General features: G+C 55.7%; 5 protein-coding genes across 5 annotated transcripts; 4 read left to right on the forward strand and 1 right to left on the reverse strand.

Annotated features, from left to right (window-relative positions):
• Positions 1-54: 54 nt before the first annotated feature.
• Positions 55-2,016, forward strand: JN550_001660 (uncharacterized protein; the record flags this gene model as incomplete). The annotated part of the gene is made up of 1 exon (XM_049312868.1): positions 55-2,016. One exon carries the CDS (start codon positions 55-57, stop codon positions 2,014-2,016), a length of 1,962 nt encoding a protein of 653 aa, XP_049176511.1.
• Positions 2,017-2,892: 876 nt separating this feature from the next.
• JN550_001661 (uncharacterized protein) lies at positions 2,893-4,638 on the reverse strand (the record flags this gene model as incomplete). Its single annotated transcript, XM_049312869.1, has 2 exons — positions 2,893-4,371; positions 4,429-4,638. 2 exons carry the CDS (start codon positions 4,636-4,638, stop codon positions 2,893-2,895), a joined length of 1,689 nt encoding a protein of 562 aa, XP_049176512.1.
• Positions 4,639-7,067: 2,429 nt separating this feature from the next.
• On the forward strand, positions 7,068-10,665 carry JN550_001662 (uncharacterized protein; the record flags this gene model as incomplete). Its single annotated transcript, XM_049312871.1, has 2 exons — positions 7,068-10,021; positions 10,077-10,665. 2 exons carry the CDS (start codon positions 7,068-7,070, stop codon positions 10,663-10,665), a joined length of 3,543 nt encoding a protein of 1,180 aa, XP_049176513.1.
• Positions 10,666-11,796: 1,131 nt separating this feature from the next.
• On the forward strand, positions 11,797-12,084 carry JN550_001663 (uncharacterized protein; the record flags this gene model as incomplete). The annotated part of the gene is made up of 1 exon (XM_049312872.1): positions 11,797-12,084. The coding sequence occupies one exon, from the start codon at positions 11,797-11,799 to the stop codon at positions 12,082-12,084; it is 288 nt and encodes a 95-aa protein (XP_049176514.1).
• Positions 12,085-12,119: 35 nt separating this feature from the next.
• On the forward strand, positions 12,120-12,593 carry JN550_001664 (uncharacterized protein; the record flags this gene model as incomplete). Its single annotated transcript, XM_049312873.1, has 1 exon — positions 12,120-12,593. The coding sequence occupies one exon, from the start codon at positions 12,120-12,122 to the stop codon at positions 12,591-12,593; it is 474 nt and encodes a 157-aa protein (XP_049176515.1).
• Positions 12,594-16,060: the final 3,467 nt, after the last annotated feature.

Consider the following 16,060-nt stretch of genomic DNA (forward strand, 5'->3'; position numbering starts at 1 on the left):
ATCCCGCCCGCTCGAAACCTTGTGTCGGCTACGTTCGACACGGAATCCCTGGCGATGCATCTCTCACTTTCCACATCCCTATTTTCGGTATTAACCTCACTGGCCCTCGCCGCACCGGATGCCAGCGCAGCAGCACTGGAGCATGCTGCCGTGAGCGCCGGACGCAGGGCCTTTGCCAACTCCCCGACCAAGGGGTATGCGCCTGGCACCGTTGACTGCCCTTCGACGCGCCCGTCCATCCGCAACGCCGCGACGGTGTCGTCGCAGGAGTCGGACTGGCTCAAGATCCGGAGGCAAAATACCCTGTCGCCACTGGCTGAGTTTCTGAGCGCATCCAATATTGCAGGGTTCGACGCCCAGTCGTACATCGACTCTCACAAAAGCAACCTGACCAACATTCCAAATGTCGGCATCGCTGTGTCCGGGGGTGGGTACCGTGCTCTGATGAATGGGGCCGGCTTTGTCGCAGCTGCCGACAGTCGGGTTCCCGGGTCGTCGGATGCTCACGGTATCGGAGGCTTGCTGCAGTCAAGCACCTACCTGGCCGGACTCTCGGGTGGCGGGTGGCTTGTGGGTTCGATATACGCCAATAACTTCTCGACCGTGGTGCAGCTCCGGGATGGCAGCCCGAGCTCCTCGCTTTGGGCGTTCGACAGGTCCATCTTCCAGGGACCCGAGGAGAGCGGCATTTCCATCCTGAACACGGCAGACTACTGGAACACCATCGCCGATGACGTTGAGCGCAAGGGCAGCATGGGTTTCGATACCTCGATCACTGACTACTGGGGCCGGGCTCTGTCATACCAGCTGATAAATGCGACGGACGGTGGCCCAGCCTTCACATTCTCGTCCATAGCCCAGACCCAGGACTTCAAGGACGCAAATCAGCCCATGCCTATTCTCGTGGCTGATGGACGCCAGCCTGATACCACCATCGTCTCGTTGAATGCGACTGTCTACGAATTCAACCCCTGGGAGATGGGTTCCTTTGACCCGACTGTATTCGGCTTCGCACCGCTGGAGTATCTGGGCTCCAACTTCTCCAAGGGCAGCCTCCCGGACAACGCGCAGTGCTACAGGGGCTTCGATCAGTACGGTTTCGTCATGGGCACGAGCAGCTCGCTGTTCAACCAGTTCATCCTGCAGAACCTGTCATCATCTGGCATTCCGGAATTCCTGCAGACCGTGATCCAGGATGTCCTGAAGGATCTCGGCAGTGCCAATGACGATATCGCGGACTACTCGCCTAACCCCTTCTTCGGGTACAATGCCGACACCAACTACAACGCTGCGGAGACGAGGCTCACGTTGGTGGATGGCGGAGAGGATCTGCAGAACATCCCTCTGCACCCCCTCATCCAGCCTGAGCGTGCAGTAGATGTCATCTTCTCTGTCGACTCCTCCGCGGACACGACATACAACTGGCCCAACGGCACGGCCCTGCGGGCTACCTGGGAGCGCAGCTTGGAGAAGATCTCGAACGGGACCCAGTTCCCGGCCGTGCCGGACGCCGAGACGTTCATCAACCTCGGGCTGAACAGGAAGCCGACCTTTTTCGGGTGCGATGTGAACAACTTCACCTCGGGATCCCACATCCCGCCCCTGATCGTCTACGTCCCCAACACCCCCTACACGGCCATGAGCAACGTGTCCACGTTCGACCCGAGCTACACGGACAGCGAGCGCAACAACATCATCCAGAACGGCTTCAACGCCGGCACCATGGGCAACGGGACGCTGTCCGGGAACGAGAACTGGAGGACCTGCGCCGCCTGCGCCGTGATCCAGCGCAGCCTGATCAAGACGGGCACCGACATCCCCTCGGCCTGCCAGGACTGCTTCAAGCAGTACTGCTGGAACGGCACCGTCGACAGCAGGGCCGTGTCGTCTTTCGAACCGCAGCCGTTCCTGGCGCTTGCCGCTACCGCCGACAGTGGTGCGATGCCGACCGGGGCCCGGCCGGATCTTCTCTTGTCGTGCCTGCTGGCCGTGGCATTCTTGGTGCTTGCGATGTAAAAAGGAGGACGGGCGGGAAATGTTTCGGATTTTAATGAGATACCACCACCAGTTTGGCTTTGGGTTAAAATGGCATTAGCTTGGCGTAGGGAGGGATCATTTGGCAACGTCTCAATTGAGGATCTTGTGTTATCTACTGCCGATTGGCGTTCTCGTCTCGTGATATCCCATCGATGCACTCACTGTACGCTTCTCGTGCCTGTGGTAGCTGTTCGTTTGTCAGCTGAAAGCAATCCCCGGCAACCACCTCAGTGACTTGATTTGATGACATAGGAGGACTCTGCCCCATCGATAGCAGGAGGGATAGGTCGAGCCAACTTCCCGAAGTCTGGGCCCGAACGTGTACCGGGGAATCTTTTTGTTTCGAAAGCGCATCAAGCGACTGGCTTTGGGGGTTTCTATACGTGGCGACACGCCAACTAATCAGGTAGTTGCGGTTTCAGGGGTAGTTATCATTGAGAGGGGGGATCACAGAGTATATAGCGATGCGACGCAAGGTGTCAAACCTATTAGTCGACCAAATCGGCCAATCTAGACAAGATCTCAAGACCTTTAGAGTAACATCGAAGACCGAATTGACAGGGGGAACGCTACTGTTGAATTTCAACTGACTCGCTACCATCCATCACTATAAGAGTACAACGTGCCCGCTCTAGCTTTTACACTCCGAAGCAAGATGCGCCCCCGTCCTCCCTCTACACGTAGACGTCTCGACGAAGAACAAATGAGATAGCCGCCCAATGCAATGCCCGCCAAACTCTACTCTCCAAACGCCTATTGGATGGGAAGTGGTGGATCTCGTGCTACAGCGCTTCATCTGAAGACGCTGATAGAGGTCCGTGAAAATACAGATGTATGAACGAAGGAACGATTATATTAGTGATGACCGTGGTCGTTGCCGTGATCATGGTCGTGGTCATGGTTGTGGGCCGAGTGACTAGAACGCCTAGAACCGTCACCGTTGGCGGAACCCGGGACCGAGCAGCACCCCTGCTCCTCGCAGTCGTCGGTGCAGTCAAGGAGGCAGTTCGTCCCGTTGCCGCAGATTGGCGCGGATTGTCCATCCAACTGCAACGAGGCATCGTCGTGGTTGCATCTCTCGTCGACGCAGAACTCTGGCTGGATAGTTGCGCTGTGGATCCCATAGGCATGCAGGCACTTCCTGGCCTGCTTGGCGAGCGCCATGTACTTCTCGCCCCCCTCTTGCGTGCTGGGGAAAGAAACCTGAACGTGCATAGAAGCCACGATCTTGGTGTCGGATAGCCGCCACACATGGACATGGTGACAACTGATCACGCCGTCTAGTGCTTGAATATCCTCTTTGATCTCTCGAATGTTGATGTTGTCTGGAGTTGCCTGAAGTAGTACCTTGGCAGTCGCTCGTGTGAGCGGCAGAGCTGTGTGCAGAATGATAGCCGTGATGAACAAGGAAACAGCGGGATCGGTGTAGTATTTGCCGGGTAAGTCAGTAAGCCAGATGATCAAAGCGGTGATGATGACGCCGACGTTGCCAAGCGCATCTCCCAGGACGTGTAGGATCATGGCATTCATGCCCATGTCCGCATGGTTGTGGCCGTGTCCTCCAGAACCAGTGGAAGTCCGGGGTTTGTTGTGGTGGTGCTCCTTATGCACACCCGAGCCGCGCCTGGTCCGGTGCGAAGCGCCGTGGGCGATAGCACCGTTGTTGTTGACGCCGTTGCCATGGTGAAGTAGGGAACTATTCTCATCCACAGATGTGTCGCCCTCGGTCGAGCTCTCGTCAGACTCCTCGGCGTTGGACCTGCTCTGATCGATGATGTTCTGTCTGAAACTAGCAGGGTGGAAGCTGTGGTCCTCGATGCTTTGCAGGCGGCTATGCTTAAGGCTGCCCGCGCGACGTCGCTCACGGCCCCTTGTTGATCGGCTGGCGCTCCGTTCCGACTTATGGCCGCCATCGGAGCTGTTGAACTGGATGCGGCGGACAGTCTCGGGTGAGCTGCCTCCAGCATTTGCCCGCGCCAAAGCCACTTCGGGGAATATATCTGTAGCCGGGCCGCTCTCGTCGTCCATTCCCCCAGTGTTGGAGCTGGCTCTACCTTCCTCCGCAATAGCAGCCTCATTATGGTCGTGGGCGTGGTCATGACCATGTTCGCCGTCGTCATGGGAGTGGCCGTGATCATGCCCACCGTGGCCCAGCACGACGAATCCTACCAAGTTGGATGCCAGGCCACAGCAGCCGACGATGAGGATGAGCTGAGGGTTGGAGATCTCGGGCGGGTCGAAGAAGCGGGTAATGGACTCAATGATAATGGAGACGCATAGGGCGATGAGAAACACGGCGTTGAAGAAGCCGCCGAGGATTTCAGCTCGAACCCACTGGGACATATGTTAGCAAACAAGGCCAAAGCGGTAGTAGGAAGGGGCAGAGCGTACGCCATAGGAGAACTTGTCGGTGCTCTGTCTCTTGGAGATTCTAACCGCCCAGAGACCGACGAGCAAGGAGATGATGTCGTTTAACATGTGAAAGGCATCGGCAGTCAGCGCCAGGGATTTGACCATAAGCCCCGAGATCAATTCGACCAGGAAGAAGACGGTGCTTATAGCAACCATGATGCTGATGCGTTGGGATTTGGAAAGCGCCATGATGAGAGACTGGGTGGCGATGTTGTCTAAGAAAATCTAGTAGGCGAAAGGACGTAGCCGCTGGTCCTTGCGACGATAATACCCCTCCCAGCAATCCAATGACCCAGACTGAAGCGACACAGAAAGGGTCATGAGACGATGCGACCAGTCGAGCAGTGTTGAGAGGAGTAGAATGCAGGCGAGGTGCGTCTGCCGATGGGATCGCGCAATCGGAGTGTCGATGGACGATGGACGCTGGTCGATGGACTGGGGAAGGCGATGATCGGCTGCGCTCGGAGTCGCCGCTGTGAGTCGGGTCAAGTCGACATTCTACTACCGTACCCGGCAAGCAAATGCAGAGAAGGCAGGAAAGAGTTGCTTCTGGTCGAGTTGCGAATTCCCGGGGGGGCTGACTGATCTTATCAATCAACAAGCAAACCAGAGCCAGGTATGTATGTATGATCCTGTAAGGTTTTTCTCTCTCTAGTGAGTTATGGCATGCGGGCAAGATTGCTAGTTGCCGCTCCAGGTCATCAGCCCACTGCGTCGGGGTGAGGGACTGACTGGGCAAGCTGCGCGGGTGGCGGGCAACTCGGGCATCGGAACAGCAAGGGTTCCTAGCTACCTAGCAGGCCTAGTAGTTTTTTTCCTCCCTCGGAGTTGTTTTGCTGCAGCTGTAGGTTAACTTGGTGGAGATGCGTCGGGGAGGAATGCTCAAATGCCCCCCTTCCCCCCCCAGTGAACACAGCCAGTCCCATAGTACAGCACGAGGTGGGGTTACGTCAGACCAGACCGCGCTCATTGGACCGACTTGCGGGCGCTCCAACTTCATGGACCATGGGTCCTTTGAAATTCGCTTCTCTCAGTTCGATCTCCCGCACTTGGCATATGACATCTGGCACGGGGCCAGTTGGGCCAGTGGCTGGCTGCACGCTTCTTTTTGCACGCGGCGCGTCTTGCATGCTGTGTCTTCAGCAGGCCATCACGTACATGAAAAGGGCCTCAGGTCTCAGCCATGAAGACGAGACCACGAGCCGTTGAGAAACGGCACTGTCCTGCCGTCGAGCGACTGCCGAAAAGCCCAGCAGCGGTGGTCCTGGATGTCCTCAAAGCCAGTCACCCGTAGCACAACTCTAAAGTGAGCTAGCTTCATTCCAGATAAAGCTTGCCCGGCCTGGGCGTATTGGGACCAAGCACTAGTCGCCTCGCCGTAGCCCAACTCGGGGAAGATGGGGTTTGTAATTTTACTGCATGTAGATGTTGACATATCCAGAACTCTAGAGATAGCTACGAGTAACACTGCAATCATTCCTGACATGACACCAGACGATGGCGCCAGTTTGCACGGAGCGAGCGAAGGATCCGATTACAGATCCTATGCTAGCTATTGCAGGTTTACCTGCAGCTTGAGCAAACAATAGCTGCCCTGGGATGTTCCTGACTTGTCTACCCGGGTAGTCCTGATGCTCTGCGATATGCTCCCTCCTCGAGCTGTCGTGTTGCGCCGTGGCCCAGGCCAACGTAAGTTAGTATGCTGCACGGAAATGAACCATGGGCTTCTGAAAAGGAACTCGGCAGCAACTGGCCCATCTCTGTCTCTCCAACAGATCCTGGCAGATGGAAGCAGCCATAATGCCTAGATGTCCAAGAATGAATGCACTTGCAACACAATTTAATTATAGCATTATCGTTCACTGTCCAAGAACAGGCACGAATAAGCCCAGTATGCCAACACTGTCACGTGGTCGGGAGCGATCGATAACGAGATACTGTAGTACGTTGAGGTCGATGTGGGAGGAGCACCTACCGTGATGGAATGCACGGGCAGACAGATGCTGCCAACTACCAGGCTGCAGTCTTCAAATGTTACCGCGCATCATTTGCGAGAAGATTGGATCTCTCTGCGAGCCAAGTGGTTGCAAAGCTTGTTTCCGCGTCAACTTTGTGTAAAATCATTGGCTGCCAACGCCTTGTCGTCTTGCCGTCGTCACGTCAGGAGGCTCGGTCGGGCAATCGGGGGTCCAATACTGTGGTGTGGGGCCCAACTTGACAGGTGGTTGCCGGGTTAACAGCGCCCCGCCAAGACGGCCGGCTAGGGTCACGCCTCACACGCGTGGTGGAGCAGTGTAAACACGGACTCAATTTATTTTCATGGCCATCCCCATCCCTATCCCCATCCCAGCAAAAGCCCGTCCCTTTTGGCCGTCTTCCACGCCGACATCCATGTCGCACTCTGCCCGCCACGAAACACGGTAAGCCCTCCTGTCGACATCCACGACAGCCTCTTGCCGACCACCCACACCATGGACGTCGAAACGCCCCCGAAGCGCATGACCCGCGCGAGGGCTGCTGCGAAGGCCGGCACCAGCTCGGCCACCACCAGCACCATCGCCTCCGCCGCGAGGACCACCAAGGCCGCCGTCGCCACCACCACCCGCACCGCCGCCTCCATGAAACGCAAGACCAGGCCCGACGACACCGAGAACGACCACGAGACCGATGAGGAATCCCACAAGCCTGCTGCACCACCCGCCGCAGAGGCCGTCAAGCCCACCCGGGGCAGAGGCCGGCCCAGAAAGGTGGTCGAGCCCGAGCCGCAGCCCGCTGCCCCCGCTGAGACTGCGGCGTCCGCACCGAAGCCCACCCGCGGACGGGCAAAGAAGACCGCAGAGGAGCCGCCCAAGCCGGAGCCCTCCAAGCCCACGCGCACCCGCGCCAAAAAGACACAGACCGATGAGGACAAGGCAGCCGCCGCCCCCGTGCCCGTCAAGAAGACGGCTCGCGGCCGCGCTGCCTCGGGCGCCGCCAAACAGCCCGGCGTCATCTGCACAGAGGCCACCACGGAGCCCACTCCCGGCCTGAGATCTGCCGTCTCCAGACCTGCATCTAGGATTGGTGCCGTTAAGAAATCGGTGACTTTCCAGGAACCAGAGAAAGAGAACATGGTCCCGCCTGCTAACACCAAGGCAAAGGCCAAGACAGAGCCGGCCACGGGCCTGCGCGCCAAACCCGTCCGCAAGACTGCCACCGCCGCCCGAGCCACCCGTGCCAGCGCAAGGACGGCTCCCACTGCCGACAAGAAGGACAAGCCCACGCCCCTGAGCCCCAAGAAGGACGGCCAGAACCGCCCGCTCTCTCGAGCTAGCAACTCGGACGATGAACTGGCCACGTATGAGATGACGCCGTACAAGCCCTTGATGAAGAGCCCTGTGAAGCCCCCCAACCCGAGGAAGCTGGAAGCCAGCGCCCCCGTGGTTCACGATACCGCTGACGACTTCGCCGACCACGATGACCAGGCCGATGAGCTGGCTGGGTCCTCCATCTTTGGAAGCCCCGTCCGAAGGCCACCCCCGAGCCCCTTCAAGGACTCCTTGAAGTCCCCAGCAAAGAGGGCCGAGGGTGTCCCCACATTGCTCTTCTCATCCAAGAAGAGCGAGTCCGAGGCAACCCAGAACCCGCTCAAGGCCTCCATACTGCAGTCACCTGCAAAGCGACCTCAGGTACCCATCATGGCACTACAGGCGCCATCATCATCACACAATTCGGAACAACCTCGATCACCCTCGAAACTGTCATTCCTGCAATCCCCGGCAAAGCGCCCGATGTCTCCGTTCAAGGTTCTTGGTTCGGTCTCTCGATCGTCAGAGAAGGAGACCTCGACTAGCGAGGAGCACGCTAAGACGCCCGCGGAGGCAGAGCCAGCAGCGTTCCAGCCCATCGCCCCCGAGCAAGATCCAGAGCCTCTGGCAGAGCCAGTGGCGGACGAAAACTGCGACAATGACATTGAAATGTCACAAAGTGATGATGAGGACCTGGAGTCGCCTGCACAGTTGGAGTTTCCAGGACGTTTGTCAGCTGTGCTCCCTCGTCACGCGGACCCAGCTCTCCAGGACAAGCCCTCGCCGACAAAAGCTTTGTCAACCGAGCAGCTGCAGCCAGTTGAGGTTGACGAGGCTGTGTCTGCGCCAGAGCCCGTAGCCGTGGAAGCTGCGCACGGAGACCCTATGGAAGTTGATGGTGCGTCTGCAGAAGAACCGATGCCTTCAAGCCCTCCTACCAAGCACACTCCTCAACCCGCCGTCCAAGCAGCGAACCCCATGTTTGGTCTACGCCAGAAGGATCTTGTTCCGCAAGATATCTACGACTCAGAGGATGAGTTGGCGTTGAGTGGCAAGTCCGTGCCCAAATTCCGGGAAGATACCACCCTGAGCTTCTCGGGTGTTCCAGCTACACCAACACCAGGATCTTCCAGGACATCCCGAAATGCGCTACCCTCAAGCGCAATTAAGAATGCCGGCCGTGCCATCAGATCCGTCTCGCGTGGACCCAAGTTAGGTTTCACACCCCTCGCAAGACAACTCGGCGATTGGCGGGCAAGTAGTCCATCAAAGACCGAAGGTGATGAGGCTATGACCGCAGATGCGGAGGAGTATTCTCTCCTTGAGAATGACATCCCTGCGACGGCTGATCGGTCGCCCTCTAAAGGCACCTTTTTCGAAGATGAGATGAAGATCCGTGCTGAGATGGAGCTTGACCTGGAGGCTGATGCCGAGGCTGAAATGATGGCTGCCCTTGAGGCAGACCTCGCTGCAAACTATGAGGACCCAGTATTTGACGACGTACCCATCACCAGCGAGGATGTTGAGCTTGCTGCTGAGGCAGACGAGATGTCGCTTCTGGAGCCCAACCAAGCGGAAGCTGTCTTCGAGGTTCAAGCTCATGATGACTCCATCTCCGAGGCCAGCCAGGAGTACGGTGACGAAAATGCCATGCCCATTGATCCGGCCCTGCTCGGCCCTGCTGGGCAGCCTGCCGTCCCCCCTGTTACTCCCATGCGACCCTCGACAATGCGTACATTCAACACAACAACAAAGGTCCCCCTGAAGCCTGCCGATGACTCTACTCCCATGACCTTGAAGAAGAGAAGTGCAAGCGTTTCTCGCGTGCCCATGAAACGACCTGCCGGCCCTTCTAGAAACGCGACCGTCATCTCTTACTCTCCCGAAAAGGAGTCATCCAAGACCATCATGGAAGAGGACGAGCAGTATCAGCCTCCTGTGACGCCAGCAAAGTCGGACATTTGGTCCTCAATCGGCACTCCCGCCCGCACGCCTCGGCGGGATGTAAACCCATCTCTGCTTCGAGGTGCTGTTGTCTTTGTTGATGTCCACACTAGCGAGGGTGCAGATGCCAGCCCCGTCTTTGTCGAGCTCCTTTCCCAGATGGGTGCTCGCTGTGTCAAGAGCTGGACCTGGAATCCAACCACGCCCGCAAATGGCGATCTCTCCACTGCAAAAGTCGGCATCACCCACGTGGTCTACAAGGACGGCGGCAAGAGAACCATGGAAAAGGTACGGGAGACTGGCGGCGTAGTCCAGTGTGTAGGTGTGGGCTGGGTTTTAGAGTGAGTACATTTATCGCCACATTCGATTGACCATTGAAAAGCTGACACTGAACAGCTGTGAACGCGAGAATGAGTGGCTTGATGAAGCGCAGTACTACATTGACACATCGCTCGTCCCTCGTGGAGGCGCTCGTCGTCGCAAGAGCATGGAGCCCAGGGCCCTCGCCAACATGAACGGCACGCTCGTGACCCCGATGAAGCAGACAGCTGCTCCAGCTCGCGATTGTCAGACCGTGCCTAACAACCATGTCAGCCGAAGGGACAGTACTGCCTGGGTGCGCTCTCCATCCAATCCTGACGATGATGAGGAGATGGGGTATGCGGACGAGGACCAGTGGGACGGAAGTATGCTTACGCCCGTCCCGAAGACTCCTGCCCCCGAGGCCATCCACCGCTATGTCACGGAGATGGATGTCACGCCTGAGACACCATCCGCAGACTGGTCTCAGGACAATACGCCAGAGCAGCAGCAGATGCTCACACGTACTGCACCGCCGAAGCCGAGCATTTATGCCGACCTAGGCAGCGGCGTGCTGAGCCCGCAGAAGGATCAGAATGTCATGATGCGCCTGATGGCTGCCCGCCGCAAGAGTTTGCAATTCGCACCCAAGATCGCTAGCCCATTGAGCAAGGCGTGGAACTAGACTTGTAGCACTTGTGCTTGATGCAATCACATTGCATGTCGTTTTACTGGAGTTCGTGGAGTTTACAAAGGGAGGCTTCGTCTTACACGATACCTAAACAACGCTCGCATAGAATTTGGCTGGCTGAAAGGGATTCCCACTCGCTTTAGACCGCGCCTGCCCCGCCCGGCTTGTAAGTCGCCGGTGTACTTAATCGCTCTTTACAGGGCGGACGAGATGGACGGAGTTGGTGGCATGGTTGTCCTTATGAATATTGTTGGACTAGTCAGCTTGCAGTGTATGGAAATGCAAGTGAGAAAGAGCACCGGTGAACCATCATCATCGGATACGACTCTATTACCATAAGTATCTGAAATTCTATTGCAAGAAGATGTGATTTGTAGCGCCACAGTTTCATCATCCAAAATCCCGTTCGTTGCCGTCGCGGGCGAGGTACACTGTGACGAGCGCGTTGTAATTGCGATGTGATAAGCATCATTCAAGATGGCCTGGATTCCACCGTGCAACAAGGTATGGTGTACCGCAATCGGGTGTAGGCTCAAGTGTCTTGAGCTGGCAACGACTACAATCGAGAGCTGTATATAATTGAGCGCGCTAAACATACACATTCAAGCCAAATTACTGCGTCGAGCTCAGACTTCTGATTTCTCTATTACGCTTGCGAGATGTGGCCAATTCACCGTGTACGTACTAGGAGAAGACCAAGTGATACTCTCAATGAAACTCGACGCGACGTGAAGCAAGTTGGTCAACCCCTATGCGGAACTTGATAGGGAGCTATAGAAACCATTCAAGGCTCCCTACATTCTCAATTAGGGAAGCTCAATCCTGTGGATGCTCCGTGCCTTTCCCAGGGTGCTTAGCCACTTTATCGACCGATGACTGTGGGTTGCAATGCCTTACCACAACTTATCACATGGCTATAACGAGAAGGGCGCGTACGCTTCTAGAAATAATGACGTAGATTTGCGGCATCGAGATAAGGGACGACCATTTTTAGAGCAGAAACCAGTTCTCTTGACGGGCCAAGTCCATTTTATTGACTAGGTCGCAACCTCCACACATCGCACCCTCTTCGCTGAGAAACCGTCAACGACATTAGGACTTTATCCAACTCCGCACGCTGTCATCATGCCGAAACTACATGAGATTAGCTACTCGCGCGACCGCACCATCGCGGCCGCCAATGACTATTACGAGTTTCTCATGGGAATGTATCTTTCCGAGTCCGAAGTCTTGCAATCACCGGCCTCCGGCTGGCCGAGCATCAACGCGGAGGACTTCGGTCCCTTGGGCAAGACTCCGGAGGTACTCGATCTGCTACGCCATCTGCCCTATTCCGTGACCAATATGACGATGCGCAGCCCGAAGCAGCGCCAGGTGCACGCTTCGTGGACTACCAGACAGACATCCTCGTAGAGGCGCTGCGCAGAGGCGAAGTCGAGCGTACATAAATGCACACAGACGGCGCCGACACTTGGGGCCATACCCTGTCGCATGTGGTTGGTCTCTGCTCGTCGCCGCACGGCGGGTACTGTTTCCTCTTGGATACCGAGCTCGGCGTCGTCTACTGGATCCACTGCCCGAGTTATATCCATGCAAACCCCTCTCGCGAGCCTCTTGCGGGGGAAGCGGAGGTATCTGAGGATGAAGCCTGGAGATCGAATCCCGCCTGGGCAGTAGAGGACTCTTTTGAGCTTCTGAAGGGCCAGTTTCGGTCATTGAACTTCGCACCGACCACGGAGAGTGTCGTAGTAGAGACCCAGGCAGTCGTGATGGAGGAGGAACAGGATGTCCTGCTCGTTGTCAAGGGCATCTGGAAAGATCATTGCTGGCCAGACATGGGCGCATACAAGAAGCAGGAATGTCTAGAGGCGGCTGAAGGGTATATCGAAGAGGACGCTCCATTGCTTCAGTATTCGGGATAGTTGCTGCTAGCCTCGCTTACTCGTATGAGACGCCTGCTCGGATGTCGTAGCAAAGGCTCTGCAAGCCGGATTTCCGAAACTCTGCAACAGTGAGGATCTCTGGATTTGTGAGAGATCAAAGGAAAGTAAATGCCAAAAATATGTCTCCCGGGAGAACGGTCTCGTCTTCGGACAACTGAGCAAAGCGCCGGCTTGCTGGAGTACTGTTTGAAGGGAGGCGGCAGATGTTCTAACGTAGATGGCATAAGCTATGGGTTATTGTTGAATCAAGTTACTGCCAGAGTCAGATTAATACAACAAGGGAACGTCTTAACCCATTGTCAAGTTCCCTGCCAAAGTTTCGTCACTGAAAACTTGCAAGTTCTCACTAAAATTCAGGCTGTAATGCTCGGCCTCCGATTAGGGCCGGATTTTGTCAAGAATCTCTCGTATCAGGGGTCATATTTTGTCTCTTCTCCTATTCCTGGTCAGAAGAACAAAGCCAACAGTTGAAGGTTTCGTCTCCCAGAAGGACGAGTCGAACTGAAACAGTTTGGCTTCGATATCACTGTATACGGTCTGAACCATTCCAACCACCAGTTTGCGTGCGCATTATTGGTGAGTACAAGAAAAGGGTTTATTGAACATTCATATCGGCTCTCGGGTGCTTCGGGAGAAACATGAGCTCTAGCAACGCTCTCTCTATATACATATGCACTCAGCTTCCGTACATTCGAGACGCACAATACATTGAAAGGCCACCGGGAAGCCCCTGTATCTCAACGAAAACCGGGCCGGTTCAATAAGGTGGTCTCACCTCCGTATCTCCGAGTGGCTGCCCTACCACATGCAGCGAGAGATATTAAATTGATACCTTGCCCTAGGAGGCGGCGAACTACTGTTGCAGCGTACCTTTAGATACTGGCTAGTCGGGTAAGTGGTCTCAGTGGCTGTGCTAGGACACCAACAGCCAATCTCGGGAGCACGACCACTTTCTCCATCTAGAAGACGACCCCAGCTATTCAGCTCAAGTGTGTTTAATTTCGGTACCGAGCCTCGCAGGATTAAAGGCAGCACGCACGAGTAATCTGAGCATATGCCAGTCAAACGAGTGAGTTATGCAGGGAAGGGAACGTCTAAACCGCAACCACTCGCGTGCCTATGTATATTTAGACGCAGGAAGTCTCAAGAGCGCCGGAGGAGCAAAGAAAGACGGTTAAGAAGGGACAGCTATTCTCACAGATGAGTTTGCGTCCAATCGAAGGCTAAGAAAAAAACGAACTGGATTCTCTGACTTATTTGTTCCCGGCAGGCAGTCGTTCAACGTATCGATGATATGGATGGGTAATAGCAAAGATCCAATATCTGTGGACAAGGCCGATCTGGGTCCCTGCTGCTCGGTCGCGATAGGTCAGGACCATAATCGCGAAACTGAGAAGGAAACGGGAGAAGTACGATCGCGTGATTTCATCAGGTAATTTAGTGTGTCAGACTTTACATGCTGTGTGTCGCCCTGAACTTTATCTCTCTGGCTGCATCCTGATAGTGCATGTTCAAGTTGTACCTAGAGACGAGAGCATCGATAGCACGCGAGATTGCCCTGCTGCATTTCATTTTGGCAAGAATCAGCTGTTAGGGGGACTGTGCATGATATTCTCTGCAGCGGCATGATACCCATGTCACTTCCATTCACAGTGTGGTCTTCTCAGCAAGCAAAAGACCTACATATCCTACATATTCTGGGACGGCCGGAAGAACGAGGACGTCCTGAAGTCTGGCGAATCGGCTTGGCCGTGCCGTCTCATGAGTATGCATACATAAAGTGAGAGATCTGTCTTTCAGATGGGCCTATCATTGGTTGACCTGACCCGTGCATCTATTGCTGACGTGCCATGCAATCGTTAAGACGGGACGATCCAGACTTCTGGGATAAGGAGTTTACGGGAGCCTCATCGGGCTAAATCACCTGGCCTGCCAGGTCCATACACATTCAGTGACGGGCGGCGTTGACCTCGGATTATACTTTGTCTTTCCTCTCCTATTTGTGTCGCGCTCACGCGTAGTCATTGAGCGTGACAAACTCTGAGTTCCGGTAATACCATGAAAACTAAGGCCTTCTTGGCACGAACATCGGACCATGCCTAGGCGGTATCTTCGTGACTGAATTCCCGAGTAACAAGCTAGGTAAGGCTGTTTCTCGGTCTCCTGTCAACTCTGCACCATGGGATTCATATATTGGTTCGGCCAGGTCAACCGTAAGGTCGTGGTAGATGCAGGCAAGCGAAACGCCAAGCCTGGACGCGGCAGGGGCTGCCGCTGTGCAATGGGATGGCCTCGGCTACACTCTGTTTAGTTTGACGCAGAGAAGGTTCACCTATGGAGACCGGCCCGCTCAGCAACTGTGGAATCCGACCAGTTTACTGATGGTGACCTAGTTCGTTTTGCTGTCGCTCACGAGTTTCACTGGGCTGTGGGACGAGTCACTTTGATAATAACGTACCGGGTTAAGCGTGCGGCCAGCTTTCCATGCAGCCTACCCGTGGGTGTTTGTCCACCAGTCGCAGGCCAAGCTCTGTTGATAGTCCTCTTACTAAGTAGACCGACTAGGTTGTCCATGTGCACTGTTTGTATGTAGCTAACTGATATCGAGCTAATCGTGAAAGGCCCCGTTTATAACTCAATTGCGATCCCAATGCATGCATGTAATCCCCCAATTCTCGGGTCTCATAGGCTTGCCCTGACTATCCCCTGTTCAGCAGGATTCACGGCGGAGGGACGATGCCCGTGGACGGAACAGGTCAAGCGCAGAGAGCTGGAATGGTGTCAGATGGCCTATCACAAGAGCCTCACGATCTTCTTGCTTCGCTCTTTCGCCTTTCTAGCCTTCGCGCCCGGCCTCGTTGGGCTGTTCCGAGACGCATGATCGCCTTGATTGCGACAATGAATGGAGGAGCCATTCCCCATTGTCTAGAGAAAAGTCGTTCCCGAGGCAAGGGCACCGCCTACTCCAGCGCGTCTCCAACCGACCGCACGTTCGGTGCCAGGGTCTATTGCGCCGCTCGTGACCGCCTGGAACTGAGGGCCGGAACCCGTCTGGCTTCTTCCTATGGGGGCCACAGCCCAGGCGCGCCCTCCCGCTGGAGGAACCTGAATCAAGCGAGCTGGATTCCATGAGCGCCACACCGGACGCTGTTTCGCGTCTGACCAACATCTCGCATGGCCATGAGGGCCGAAAGTTTCTTGTTGTGCGGACACCGCAAAGCCTACGGGCACCATCATGAGCGTTGAACGCCGCCCTTGACTCCTCTAGTCACTCCACAGTGGACCTTTGGGGGAAAATGCGGAGGCGGTCGACCCGCAGATCCGGGGAAATACTCCAACTAGCTGGGTCCAGCTGTAACAAAATACCAGAGTCAATGCCAAACCTGGAGCCTACTCCGATACCTGCCAACATTTCACATGCAGTTAACTCCTGATTGCATTGAAGA

Source organism: Neoarthrinium moseri, assembly GCF_022829205.1.
Source record: "Neoarthrinium moseri strain CBS 164.80 chromosome Unknown scaffold3_Wmoseri_CBS_16480, whole genome shotgun sequence".
Taxonomy (NCBI): Eukaryota; Fungi; Ascomycota; class Sordariomycetes; order Amphisphaeriales; family Apiosporaceae; genus Neoarthrinium; species Neoarthrinium moseri.